We start from the raw sequence: 13871 nt of genomic DNA, 5'->3' as shown, positions 1-13871 counted from the left end.
GGGCCTATCGCAGAGCAGGGCGTGATGGGCGTCATGAGTTGCCCGGCGGTTTCTTGCCCCCACTCGCTCAGTCTGCCCCCAGTTTAGGATAGCGATCGAGATTCTCGAGGCTCGTACTCAACCGCCGTCCAGTGCATCCAGCGCGTGGGCAGAAGCTACGAAAGAGATATGTGAGCCCCGAACTGGAGAGTAGGAGGAACTCAATGGGATTCAGACTTCTTGTCAGATTTTAGCTAGTGCCGAAAGTAAGGCATAGAATCTCTGTAGCCTGGGAAGGCGGATAGGGGTGGGGTGGGGAGGAGAGTACCCTTGTGTACAATCACTCCAGTATAAAATATACGGGACCACTCTATGTGTGGCACAGGGCCAGCATGTTCGGGGCGCGAGGTTATAAAAACAGCCCTAGAATGTAGTCTGCTAGAAGCTCCGCTCTGCTGTGTATTGTGAGGCGGGAGGAAAGCCGGTGGAAGCCCCTATTGGGAGAGGCTTCAGGGAGTCTGCGGGGTGCCTGTTTGCCTCCAGACACTGTAGTGAAACGGGGAGCAGAATAATAGTGTACCTAAAGAGAATCTAAGAATCCCCAGGGGGATGAAGTTGAACCAGAAACCCTGTCCACTTATTTTTCAAAGGAATCCTCCAGTGATTCTGCAGGAGGAGGATACAGATTCCAACTTCTTAAGACAAAAAACAAAACAAAAAAACCCCTCCCTCCCTAACTTGGAACTTGTATCTCTTCTCTTGATGGAAGTCCTGAGGTGTTTGTTTGCTTGTTTTTTACAGAGTGGCAGAAGTATATTAATAGTTAATGTTTAACTTTTCACATAAATCTAGTTTGAAAAAGATATATTAGTAAATAAGTACCTATTTTTTCCCAAACTTTAAAAACTTACACGAAACCTGGGATAAATGTACTGAAATTAGATTTCCTAGGCAGCACTAGAAAACTGTGTGGTGGAAGAGTATTTGCAAAGAGTAAAGCAGCTACAAAATGAGAATTTCAGAACTAGAGGATAATCGACTAGGCTGTCTTTCAGATACGATTTGTGTGACGCTCTTTTCCATGTTTTGGTCCCTTCCAAATTGTGTTATTTTCTAGAAAATCAGCATATAAGACATTAAAGATAATGTCTTATATAAAGATGTCTTATATGCTGATTTTCTAGCAAATAATACAATTAAAAATTACTCCCCAGAGCAAAAATCTGCAATAAAATGTGTAATAGCTTGTGTATAGTAGCTAGTTTAATAAAACATTATCCAAATAATCAGTTACTACTGTTGAAAATTTATAGTAAGAAATATTAAAAACAACAAAAGACTATCTCTGTTCCAAATTTAGGCCTATTTAAATGATTTTCAATATAACCTAACTCAATGTAGGGGTTACATTTAGTAAAATCTTGCTGACCAGACTTCTAAGACTGTGATTATGTAGGTGGTCCACTAAGATCAGTTGGTTCCCTTGCTTAGCTGAATTATATTAGATTCCTACCATGTGTTTCTCGAATTGAGGAGAATCATTAGGAAAAGATCCATCATCCACATGCTCACATAAAGCCTCTCTCTCCACCTCGTACCCATGTCCCACTCCCCGTAATAAAAACTGTAAGTTAGTTGTGGGAAGTCCTGAGTTTTAAACCAGGTCAGACTCTACAAAACAATCTAGTTCTGTTGTAAGGTCATAGAGAGCAGAGGAATATGTTTTGATCATATTCTTTATATTCAAATGTAGAAAGGATATTGTCTCCCCCTTGTCATACTATTGCTGCAAATAGCTCCTTGAACTAAATGGAAAAACATGTTGTCTGATTTTAGGGAGCATGCCTTGACCAATTCCTCCCTAACTGTCTCCGTGCTGCCTTGGGCTGTGGGATGGATAACAGAACTTTTGAATCATCACTGGAATAAACTCATTAGAGCCTCTTCTTCATAACGCCGTATCTGTCACTCAGGTGGGTGAGAAGGGTAAAGGAGAAAACAGACAAGCTTTGTTGTTCATCCTTATGAAGTTACCTTTCTGGATAGTTAGGGTGTTAGATCATCTCTTTATTAAGTATACATCACAAGAGAAAAACAACCAAGTCAGCAGATAATTACTCAGGATGTCTTTGAGCAATGTAGTGAGGCATTGAAAGATGCCCCAGAATGGGGGAGGATGGCTTAACGCAAAGCTTTTGGCAGTTGATCATGAATTCTTGTTGAGTGAGGGAACCGGTCGGGGGAGGGGGGTGGCTAAGGAGGGGAGAGTCTGACTCCTGGGGCCAAAAACCTTGGAGAAATTATTCCACCTATAAAACTACTTTAAAAGAAATTGGTGAGAGATGTTAAAACCCAGCTTCAGGCAGAGGAGGATGGTATGAACCCAGTAGTTATATAAGATTGCAGTATCTATATTTGCAGGTCCATATTGTAAGCCCACATTACTTCCTCCCACAACCACCCTGAATTGAGGGCAGAAGAGAGAAAGGTGAAATAAGATAATATCACAATTTCTTTTTAAAAGTTATGGGTCAGTCTTATTCTTGGGTACTTTTTTTTTTTTTTTTTTTTTTGAAGACTCATCTGTATTTTCTATTTGGTACACTTGAAAGTTGTCCTACTCTTGTTTTGGGTTTGTATCATGAACAAGCCCGTCCCAGTCTCTCAACCTGAGTCCAGAGGACCCTAAAGCCTCCTCTTTGAAGACAACCTGCTTTGATGATCTTCTCACTTTAGAAGCTAGATTCCACATTCTATACCCTCATAAGTTGTTTTCTGGGCATTTCCCAGAATTATGCTGCAGACAGTATAATAGTATTCATGTATATATGATCTATATGTAGTGTGATAAGGTCTACTTTTTTTCTTTGGCAGAAGTTAAAAAAAAACACCAGAAGACATTTCACCCAAAGTAAAATAATATTTTCCATTAATGCCAGTAAAACTTGAGTTTTGGAAGCGTAAGCAGGAGGGATTGGGATAAGAAATGAATTCGTTTTGGTTTTGCTGAAATGGTTCATGGTTCATAGTTTTAAAAGTTTGAAAGTTTCTACTTTTAGAGGATTTAAGCACCAGCAGATGGGTTGCAGAACTGCAGGGGGAAGGGGAGAGATAGAGCTGGACAAGTGGAAATTGCTCATCTTAGGTGATCAGCTAGGTTTTCTGTCATCTTCAGCCTGGTGGCTCTGAAATACCCTTGGGTGATAAGGACACAGCACAATGAGGTAGGGAGGCATTCAGGAAGCAGGGAGCAAGCGAAGAGGCAAGTTAGGAGGCCTTGGTCAGGAGCTGCAGGAGGGAGAGGCCAGCATAAAGGGCACAGAGGCGGGGCAGGGTGTCTGGGTCCCACATGTACTGGGGGCCCGATCTCTGCACTTCAAGTCCACTCAGCCCCACTAGGGCCTCTGTGAGGGTCAGTTCCTCCTCCCCAAGGGAGGAGAGCAGGTCAGCCTGCAGGGGGAAAACACCCTCTTTATCCTGTAGGAAATTCTGTTCCATTGTGCTCTCCACCTGCAAGGAACCAAAATAGCATGAAAAGAAAGAGAGACACATAGAGAGAGACCTTTCTCCTAACACATAACCACAAAGAGGGCTACCTTTTTCTTATTATAACTCCTTTTGTTACATTACAACTCCATGTGGGCCTTTTTTTTTTTTTTTAATGTTTATGTATTTTTGAAAGAGAGACAGAGTGTTAGCTGGGGAGGTGCAGAGAGAGAGGGAGACACAGAATCTGAAATGGGCTCCAGGCTCTGAGCTGTCAGCATAGAGCTCAATGCGGGGCTCTAACTCATGAACCATGAGACCTGAGCTGAAGTTGGACGCTTAACCAACTAAGCCACTCAGGCGCCCCTCCATGTGGGCCTTTTAAAAGCTCTGTACAGTGGCCAGTGCTTTTCTTTTTAGCCCTATTGTACAGATTCAGAGACATTAAGAGATTTGCCCACATCACTTGGCTGTGAATAAGCCAAACCAGAGTTTTCTGACGTCTCAAGCTGAAAAACTTAGATAATGGCACAAAATTTACTCTTCTACTTCTGGTTATAAAATAGCAAAAAAAAAAAAAAAAAAGGGAGAACACGGAGAAAAATGAGCGTGGGCATGAGCCTCTGTGATACGACAGAGGCCCTTCAGGACAGTCTGTCATTAGGCTCAGTCTGTGTCTTTCCACTGGTTCTAGCTGCCTCCCTCCCAAACTCTCTCTAGCACCTGCTGTTTTTTCTCACCAGCTTTAGCTGCACGGGTAGGATCTTTTTCTCCATCGATTTTACCAGCAGCTTCTGTTGGGCTTCACTTAGCTCTGGAGGAAAAAGAAAAGCAGAGAAACAAATGTGTGGTGTGGGTACGAAGGGGACTACAGACTCGAAATGGATGCCCTTCCAGAACGTCAGTGTTAGTTAATCCACACATTTATCCATGGTTGAATGCTTGCTGCTCTATGCTAGGCACCTTTGCTGGGTGTGTCAGCAAAGTCATACCCCTGCATTCAGGGAACTTGCAGTGCAGCGGAGAAGGCAAAGCCACGTGCAGTGACAGTACAGGGTATTAAGGGAGCAATGGAACGATAGCCGAGGGGTCTATTTTGGTCTTAGCATTTGAGGGCAGACTTTTTAAGAGGACAAACATCTCAGCTTACTCCTGAAGGACTAGAGCATTTTTCTAAGGGGCAATGTTTCATGCAGAGGGAAGAAGAGAATTCAGGGCAAGATCAGAAGATGTTACTCTCTGCAATTAGAGCTAACAAATTTCAGAGTGCCTGGATGGCTCAGTCGGTTAAGGGTCCGACTTCAGCTCAGGTCATGATCTCACGGTTCGTGGGTTGGAGCCCCGCGTCCGTGCAGAGCCAGCTCGGGGTTCTCTCTCTCCCTCTCTCTCTCTCTGCCCCTCCCCCACTCACCCTTTCTCTCTCTCAAAATAAATAATAAAATCAAATAAAGCTAACACATTTTGATACAAAAGTGATGAGCTTAGCCATATGTAGAAATTTTAAATACGTGGCTGGTAAAGCTAGGGTTACTTCCCAACCTCTATTAGCAAGACTAGGCCACCTTCCCAGACTATCCAAGGTGCCCAAGTGATGCCTTAGGAAGGCAAACAATTTTTTAAAATTTTTGTTATTTTATTTTATTAAAACAATCTCTGTGCCCAACATGGGACTTGAGCTCATGACCCCGAGATCAAGAGTCACATGCTGTACCAAATGAGTCATCCAGGCACCCCTATAACCAAATTCCTTAAATGTAGGTATATACTACTTAACTGTGGTATAATTTGCCTGGCATTCATTCATTCATTCATTCATTCATTCATTTGTATATCTGGGGATTCATTCAGTGATTCATTCCTATTGCCGAAAATGTATATAAATGAGGACCTTATTCTCCATTTACCTGTTAGGGCTCCAAGGAAATAGAGGATGGCACCCATAGCCTCCTTTGATAGCAAGACATCTTTTGGGAGTGCCTCCAGGGTCACTTCATGTCCTTTGTCTAGAGCCCCTTCAAGCTGTGGGGAAAGGTGGGCAACTAAGTAAGATAACACAATGAAGGGGCCAAGCATAGTGCCTGGCACATAACAGTCCCTGGAGATGTGCTAACTCATGTCCTTACTTCTTTATCAAGGTACAAAGTCATAAAAAGTACTGGACACCTTGGATTTCTTGGTCCCTGAGCCTTGGACTCTGGAAAGGAAATGTTCCAGTCCTCTTTCCAAGAAAAGGGCCTGCTGGCCTGCTGCCCACCCTCTGTCGTGCCTTGAGGGAATCTGCATTGTTTGCCCTTTTCCAGAGGAATGAGGGAGCAGTGGCCGCCTGGCAGTCTGGGGTGCACCTGGACATCCACCCACTGGAGGGAGACATCCACCTACTGTTGACTCCCCCTGCCAGTTGTGACACCCACACGTGTCTACCAGCAACCTTTCTCTGCGACCTCACCGTGAGTTCCAGGTCTTGTAGTTCCTTTTTCTTCCCGAGAAGTTTGCTGAGGGAGGTGAGCAGGGAGCTTTGCCCTACTTGGCTCAGCCTTTCCACTTCTTGGATCTCTCTTTGAACTTCTTCTTTTAGTGTCTTGAAGTCCTCATGTTCCTCCCCTATTGGGATAGTAAACATGGTAAACAAACCATCTGCCATCTGGCAGCCTGCCCATTCAGTCAGCATTCTGCCTGCGGGGCTCCTTCACTCAGCCTCCCTCAAGTCCCTGTGCTCTGCTCCCAGCCTGAGCCTCGCCTCTCTTTCTTCCTGACCAAGGAACAGGATTGTGAAGTTTCTGCTAGCCTTGACTTATGGAAGGAGTTGTGGTGATGGTCTGGGCAAGGAGGTGGACCAGGACCCACATTAATATCTAAGGGGGGAGTTGATTGTCCCTAGGCTCTCAAGCCCCATTCTGTAGCGGTAGACAATTGATTCCCCTTTCTTCAAAACTCCAGCTAAAAGTTGAGAAGGAAAGTCTATTTCCCCTTCTTATGAATTAGTTGACAAAGAATGACTTTGGTGACTGAGTGAAGGCTAGCATGGATGGGTCTATATCCATGGACATGGGTAGATCAAGGTTAGCTTGAATCTTGGCCTGACTCTCCAGGGGCCTCGCATCCTAAGAATATGTCCTGGAGAGTGGCTTCCTGGAAGTAGCTCCAATCACCGGGACCTGGGACTCAGCACTTCCCTTTCCCTCCCTTCACCCCACTGTCTTCATGCCAAAGTCATGGGAGAAACTTACAAAATTCCTTACCAGCATCAGATGCCAGGATAACTGAGGGGGAAAACAAAAAACAAGAATGTACTCCTCCGAAACAGTAGCCATACCCAGGGGATGACACATTAATGGGGGTTAGGAAATGTATCCTGTCTCCTGGGATATCCCAGCCATCTTAAGGCTCCACCTGCTCCATTTGTGGGAGGCAGGAATGGGGCAGGAGAGAAGCTAATGCAACGTGAAAAAGGGCTCCCGGATTGACTGAGTTGGCATCATGGTGACTCAGTGTCTCCCGTCCCGGGTGCTGGGTGTGGGTGGCAGAGTTGCAGATGTGCGTGGGACAGGTTATAGCTAAGAAGGCCCTTTGAGGCTCAGACCACCTGGGTATCCTGCCCAAAGACTTCCCCCTTCCACCACTTTTTCCTAAGCTATTGGAATTTCTGCCACATTTCGGGGACAGTTGTTTGCCGAGACCTGCTCTGCCATGTTCCCCGTTGTCAGAAAAAGACTGGAGTTTTAAAAATCTGTGTCAAGAAAGTTGCAGTGAAATGAGAGGAAACACTTACGGGTGAGCTTCTCCTCTGGCTTTTCTGAAGACAGAAACAATGCACATATGTCAGCATAAAACCTATTTGTGCTTTTTTATCTAGAGCGGATGTCAAGGTGGCTTTATCAGTGATCATTATAAAAACACACAGAGATTATGTTAGCTCGCCCCCCCCCCCCCCAATTTGGGAACACACAATGCCTCCAAGTTTCATTTCTGCTTCCAGTGGTGCCTTCTGGTCTTTCTGGTTCTCTGTCTCTCTAGGGTAGTATTCATGTGCTTCTATCTGTCTTGCCTAAAGTTGGGGATAGATATTTTTGGGGACTTGGGAAACAAAACCAGGGGCTCCTTGGGGGACTATGGTATATGCTGTTAGAGGGTACAGGATTTTAGCAGATGATATCAGGGTTGGGCAGAAGATATGGGAAACCAGGTAGCAATTTCACTTACCTCCAGGAGGGAAGGTTTGCATGTTATCATTGTAGATATGTGGAATGTCTGTAAAGGTGCAAGAGAGGGGAGAACAGGAGGACCTTTAACAGCTACCCACCTTCCCTTCTCCATTCTCAAGTCCATGGGCTCTGCTAAGGGCTAGGTAGGTCCCTGTCCCTAAATGCCTCACCTAACCCCCGATCTACCTCTATTGCTAGAAGAACCCTTTTCTTTCTCTGTAAATCCTTTCCCATGACAACACTATTTTCTGCCTTGCATCCTAGTACTGGTGTCTATGGATGTTTCCTCCACTGGCCACAGACTTCTTGAGAGCAGAGGCTATGCTTGTTCATCTCTGTGTCCCCTTTCCCCAGCTAACGCAGTGCCTAGCACGGAGGAGATGCTCAGAACCCAGGGATTCCTTCACTTCCTCTCCAGAGCAACCTCTGCAGTTCTTTCCCCGGCAGCTGGGTCACATTACAGTACACTCCTGCACTATTCCCTGACTTGCCACAAGACGGGACCGGGATGCCTTAGTACTAATGCGGGTAATTCTTGTCTTGAGGGGAGAATATGCCAGCGTCTGCTCACCCCACTCATCTTTGCCTTTGACCATCAGCTGTCTCACTCGAAAGGCCAGGATGCAGCCCTTGGGGATGGTTACGGCCTCCTTGTGGTTTATGGATCCCTAGGATCAGACAATGAGGATTTATGAACCTGCAGAGATTCTGAGACATGGGGTGGGGGAGGGGGAAATGAGGAGATAAGAAGCTGAAAACCCTTTACTGGTGTCCCAGATTGTCTTTCCACCAGTCTGGACTTCATGGAATGAGCTTCAAAGCTCTTTTGCATCATCCCACTAACAATCTCTATCTCTCTTCCTGGCTCAGACACATGAAGGAAGTGGCCAGACCTGCTCTGTCACCTGCCTGTGCATCTCTGTCCCACCTGAGAGCTTCCACAGGCCCCCGTGCCTTCTTCCTCTTCGCCATCTGTCTTGTGCTCATCTCCTCCGAGAAGCCTTCCATGACTAATCCTACTCTCAGCTCCAACTCATCCCTTGAAGATTTATACAAACTAGATTTAGGTATGTAGACCATTACTTATTTATGTTGAATTTTCTAAGCCTGTGTTCTCTGGGCTTTAACCTGTGTGTCTCCTCCATGAGACTGAGAACTTTCTAAGAGCAAGGGTGTCTCTCCTGTACGTTGGGAGCACCATGAGGGGAAATCCATGACTATGAGTTTCCCCTTCCTTGATAGCTCCCTGTGGCATTTGGCACAGGGATCTGCCCACCCAGGGCACCCTTGCCAGAGAGAGGACTTCTGTCTGGCCGACAGGAGCCTGAATCTTGAAAAGCAGGAAGAACGAGGGGGTCCTTTTTAGTATCCTGGGTGGGCACCGATAAGGTAAAGTTAATGTGTTAACGCAGCCTCTAAGGAGAGGCTAAATGTAAGTGTGTGTGCGCGTGTGTGAACCAAACCTGTAGTCCCAACGGGGCGAAGAATGGGAGGGAGAAGCAACCCTCCGCCTTGCCAGCTCTCTCCAGAGTGACCTCCTGCACGGTCTCCACCACCTCCATCACCACATACAGGTTCTCCCCTCGGTTTCGCATCTCCTTCAGGAATGGGTGCTCAGCTGACAGCTTCCTGTGGCAGAGAAAGCATTAAGGAATCAGCCAGAACCTCTCCAGGCATGGGCCGTGAGCTTCTCTTTTCTTCGGTCATTCCCAGGAGCTAGGCATGGTGGCGTCAGGGAAAGGGTGAGGACTCTGGAGTAAGACCGAGGCTGAAGCCCAGATCTCCCGCTTACTAGCAGAGCAGTTACTTTTGAGTCTTGGGTGCCTCATCTATAAAATGAGGATAATTATCCTTCCCTGCAGAGTTGCTGAGAGGGAAACTGGGAAATCAGCTGGCACAGCTTCTGGCCCGGAACAGGCCCCTCTGGTTGTTCTTTCCCCCTTTTCCCTCTGCCTTGGGGTACCTTCCCCTCTCCCCCCCCCAGCCCTGCCCCGTTCTTAGCCCTGTTCATCTCTCCTGGGGTCCTTTGTCCCCATCTCTCATCCTGTCTCTGCTATTAACCCTAGTTGCTTTGACCCCATTTGCTTGCCTACATAAAAGTGTGCTTTGATCTTTCTGCTCCCTCAAATTACCATTCCGTTTCTTTCCTTCACTTCTTTGGCAAGTATCTGGAAAGCTACGCCCATACACAGTCTTTACTTCCTGTCCACTCCTAAATTCTTTTATAATTTGGCTTCTGGTTCTCCTCCTCCACTGAAAGCCCAACGACCTCCTGCCCACCAAATTCAAAGACCTTCCCTAACTCTGCACAACACTGACCCCTGCTGGCCAAAACCTCCCTGTGACTCTGTCTCCTTGGGGCTTCCAGTCCCACTGTGCCACCCTGCTTCTGCTCCCACCCTTTGGGCTTCTGATTCCTATCCGTTCTGTCTATATCTCCTGTGTTATTTTCTTTGGTTCCCTAAAATTTTACATTCTCTAAGATTCTGTTCTCAGTTCTTTGCTGTCTGAACTCTCTCGAACATCCTCCCCTGCCCCCAACCCCCTTCCTATAGTTTTCATCTTTATATGGCTCACCACCACACAGGGATCTTCACCTGACTTCTCTCCTGAGCTCTAGGCCCTCATTTCTAACTGCCTTAGCACCTGGGTGGCTTGTTGGTTGAGCATCTGACTCTTGGTATAGGCTCAGGTCATGATCTCATGGTTTCGTGAGTCCGAGCCCTGTGTGGGGTTCCGTGCTGACAGCGTGGAGCCTGCTTGGGATTCTCCGTCTCCCTCTCTCTGCCTATCCCCCACTCATGCTGTATCTGTCTGTCTCAAAATAAATAAATAAACTTAAAAAATTTTTCTTTTAAACTTGAGATATAATTGACATATAGCATCATATTGGTTTTAGATGTCCAACATATGCAATGCAGTGTCGTTAACTGTGGCCCCTCAGCTAATGTCTCACTGGACCCGCAAACTCAAAACGTCCAAAAGGGACTCACAATCTTTCTCTCCAAATACACTTCTAAAATCAGGCTTCTTGTTTCTGTTAATGTCATCACTTGGGTCAAATCTTAGAGTTATCTTTTTAAAATTCTCATGTATTTAATTAATTAATTTTGATAAAAGTTGTATATGCTTAAGGTATATGACATGGTTTTTTTAAGTTTATTTTTTTAGTAATCTGTACACCTAATGTAGGGCTTGAACCCACGACCCCAAGATCAAGAGCTGCACGCTCTTCCGGCTGAGCCAGCCAGGTGCCCCACAACGTGTTTCGATGGACATATACATAGAGAAATGATTACTACAGTTGAGCTAATTAACATATCCATCTCCTTACATAGTTACCATTTTGTGTGTGTGTGTGTGTGTGTGCGTGTGTGTGTGGTGAGAGCACCTGAAATCTGCCCTCTTAGCAAATTTCCAGTGTACAGTATAGAGTTATGAACTGTCGTCATCCTGCTGTACATCGGATCTCCATCTTTGATGAAACCTTCTCCCTCACCCTGCAATTGGCTGTCAAGTCGTCTATTCTGTCACCCCAGAGGTCCCCCAGCCCCAATGGTTCCCCCCTCTTTATTCTGACTGCTCTTCCCTCATTTTATATCTCAGATCCTCATTTTATATCTCAGATGGACAATGGAACAGTGTCCTGCCTAGCCCGCCTCCTTCCAACTCCTGTCCCTCCTCCTCTAGCTTCCTTTCATGTGGCCAGATTAATCATGACACATCAAGGTGTCATTAGGGTCCCCCTGAAGCCTACAGAATAGTTCCACCTCCTTGACCAGACACCTGGGCCCTCCATGGTCTAGGCCTCCCTACCACCTCCCACTTGCTCTACTCTTACCTTTTCTGCTCCTGCCAAACCAGCTCTTCATTCTCCCTAGAGGTTCTGAGGTTTCTCACCCATGTGCCTTTGTAATGTCCTTCTCCCAGACTTGCATGTTCAATTTCTACTCATCCTTCAAAGCCTAGATCATGGGCTGCCTCCTCTGAAGTCCTTCTTCATTTCCCCAGCCAGAAGTCCCTCTGGCCTGCCACAAAACTCAGGCAAAGTCCTCCTATGGCACTTACTACTTCTCACCTTGGATTGATTATAGTCACTGTTGTACATCTCTCCTGCCCCCAACTCCTAGATTGCAAGGTTCTTGGACAAAGATGTCCTAGTGCACCCTGGCACCTAGTAGGGTATTTTGCACTCAGTGAGACTATATAAATATTTACTGGGTGACTTTCTAAGCACCCCAGCCCTTCCTTCCTGCCTCCCCAGTCCTCATCTTTAGTTCCCTGTCAAGCCAAACGTCTGAGATGTCCAGACTACCACATCGACATGGCATCTGCCACACCCCTTGTGTTGCTGGGGCAGCATTCCCGAGGGCACCTGGTGTGTGGATGGGACTGAGCAGATGGCTTGATTTATGGGAGCAGAACGCTGTGCCCAAGCTTCACTAAGGAGCAGTTAAGACCCTTTCCTTTTTTAGTGTATTTTATAGAGTCATAGTTTAGGAAGGAGCCCTAGAGATTTTCGTCGAACCCCATCATTTTTCAGGAAAGAAAACTGAGGTTCTGAGAGGACAAGTGATTTTTCCAAGGTCACACAGCAAGTTAACGTGACCATATGCATCCTCATGTGTGTGTATGATAGTAGGGGGGTGGTACTGGAGGTAGCAGAAGGATGGGGGGTAATGGTTAGGGAATGGCCTGGAGGCACTCATGGGCCAGAAGGGTCATCTTCAAGAGCTCTCCTGTGGTGACCACATAGGTGAAGGTCAGTGTGAAGGCCCTGCCCTTTAGCTCAGGGCCCAAAGCACCCTTTCCAGGCACCACCCACCCCATCCTGGTAGCTCTCCAGCCCTTTCACTCTCACCTCTCCTGGTGCAAGGTCTCCAGAGCCTTGGGAGCCACACTGAGTGTCTGGACCTCCAGGGTACTGCTTCTGGACAGCCCTGCAGTCCCCGTCACCTTGACTGTCTTTGGCATGTCCACTTCTCCCTCCACTCGGGCATCCAGCATATTCTTAAAGCTAAAGTTCCCAGAGTCTGTTGGATCTGCAGGAGAGAGAAGATGAAAGGCGCCAGGCTGGCCGGCGTTCCTCTTCCCTTGCCTTCTGGGGAACTTTGGGCTACAGGACACCAAACCACATCTGGGCAGAGGGAGCTTTGGGCTCCTCCTCACAAGCCAGTGCCTGGCCCCACCCCTCTGTCCTCAACCCCGTGTCCAGACTAACCTGAAGGTGAGCAGCCAGGCTCAAGCACATCCAGGAGGGTGTAGTCAGTGCGGACATATCGGGCACCCCAGAAGAGAGTGCTCTTTCTCTTCCTCAGCACCAGGCAGAAGGGATGGAAGCGCTTGAAGTCTATGAGGCTGTCAAGGGGTGTCAGGTCCCCTCTAGGGTTTAGCTGTCTGGCCAGGGCCCGGGTGACATTTTCAAATATGGTCATTTTCCCTGTGGGGGGTGGGGGGAGACAGGAGAGTGACAAGTTGGGAGACCAGGACATGGGAAGGCCCCTGCAGAGAGAGATGGCGCTCAGGGTGTGTGTGGGGGGTGGGGCTTCAAGATGCCTGGATTCTAGGAATGTCAGAGCTGAAAGGAACCAAAGGAGTCTTCTCTTCCCAACTAGGAGACACAGCCCCGAGAGCTGAGACAACTTGCCCGAAGTCACAGGGCTGCTTAGAGAAGCCAGGCCTTCCCTCTGTTTGCCAAGGGCTCTTTGCTCACCCTGTATTCATTTTCTTCATGGACTCGGAGCCTGGCTAGAGCATTTCATTAGTGCTGCAAGTAAAGTTCCTCTCATACAGCTGTGCCCACCTCGTCTTCCCCAGAGAACTGTGACAGTGGGGACCTGGGATGCCAGGGAAGGAGGCAGCCACCACTGGTGCCGAGGGCCCGAGGAGGCAGATGCTGTTTACCTGCCCCGGTTGTCCTTTCTTTGGGTGGGGCGTCACTTCCCTGTACCCTGTACTTCCCTTGTGCCCACCTCCTGGTTCTTGGGTGCGAGTAGACCCAGTTCCCTCCAGGTGCTACCCAATACACCCAGGCATTTGCCTTTGCTCCCTCTGCTTATAATACGCCCCCTTCCAATCCCTATTCATTAAGATTCATTTTGGGTCACCTCTTTGGTGACTCCCTTCTCACTCCTCTCCAGGCAGCTGGTGACTCTATCCTGTGTCCCCAAAGCACTTTGTACATGCCCTTCCAAAACACCTGCA

The 13871-nt window shown here is 47.2% G+C and overlaps 1 protein-coding gene and 1 long non-coding RNA gene across 5 annotated transcripts in view; one reads left to right on the top strand and one right to left on the bottom strand.

Moving 5' to 3' along the window:
• The first annotated feature begins 13 nt into the window (after positions 1–13).
• Positions 14–13871, top strand: part of LOC132687705 (uncharacterized) — a 30515-nt gene continuing 16657 nt past the window's right edge. The window contains exons 1-5 of one of the 4 annotated variants that reach the window (XR_009614233.3): positions 14–245; positions 1816–1952; positions 5601–5912; positions 8538–8734; positions 9272–10303. This is a non-coding gene — a long non-coding RNA (uncharacterized LOC132687705). Of the gene's footprint in view, positions 246–1815; positions 1953–5600; positions 5913–8537; positions 8735–9241; positions 10304–13871 lie in introns of those variants that run through there. The other 3 variants (XR_009614230.3, XR_009614234.3, XR_009614231.3) reach the window with 3 other exon arrangements.
• On the bottom strand, positions 2820–13401 carry GSDMA (gasdermin A). The gene is made up of 11 exons (XM_078437178.1): positions 12889–13401; positions 12529–12709; positions 9131–9296; positions 8239–8335; positions 7666–7713; positions 7235–7258; positions 6705–6725; positions 5912–6066; positions 5370–5484; positions 4206–4279; positions 2820–3489 (listed from the first exon to the last, which is right to left on the bottom strand). Exons 1-11 carry the CDS (start codon positions 13157–13159, stop codon positions 3247–3249), a joined length of 1395 nt encoding a protein of 464 aa, XP_078293304.1. The 5' UTR covers positions 13160–13401; the 3' UTR covers positions 2820–3246.

The sequence above is a fragment of the Panthera onca genome, chromosome E1 (assembly GCF_046562875.1).
Source record: "Panthera onca isolate mPanOnc1 chromosome E1, mPanOnc1 haplotype 2, whole genome shotgun sequence".
NCBI lineage: Eukaryota > Metazoa > Chordata > Mammalia > Carnivora > Felidae > Panthera > Panthera onca.
The sequence above is the reverse complement of the archived record's forward strand: the minus strand, read 5'-3'. Positions and strand labels throughout refer to the sequence as shown.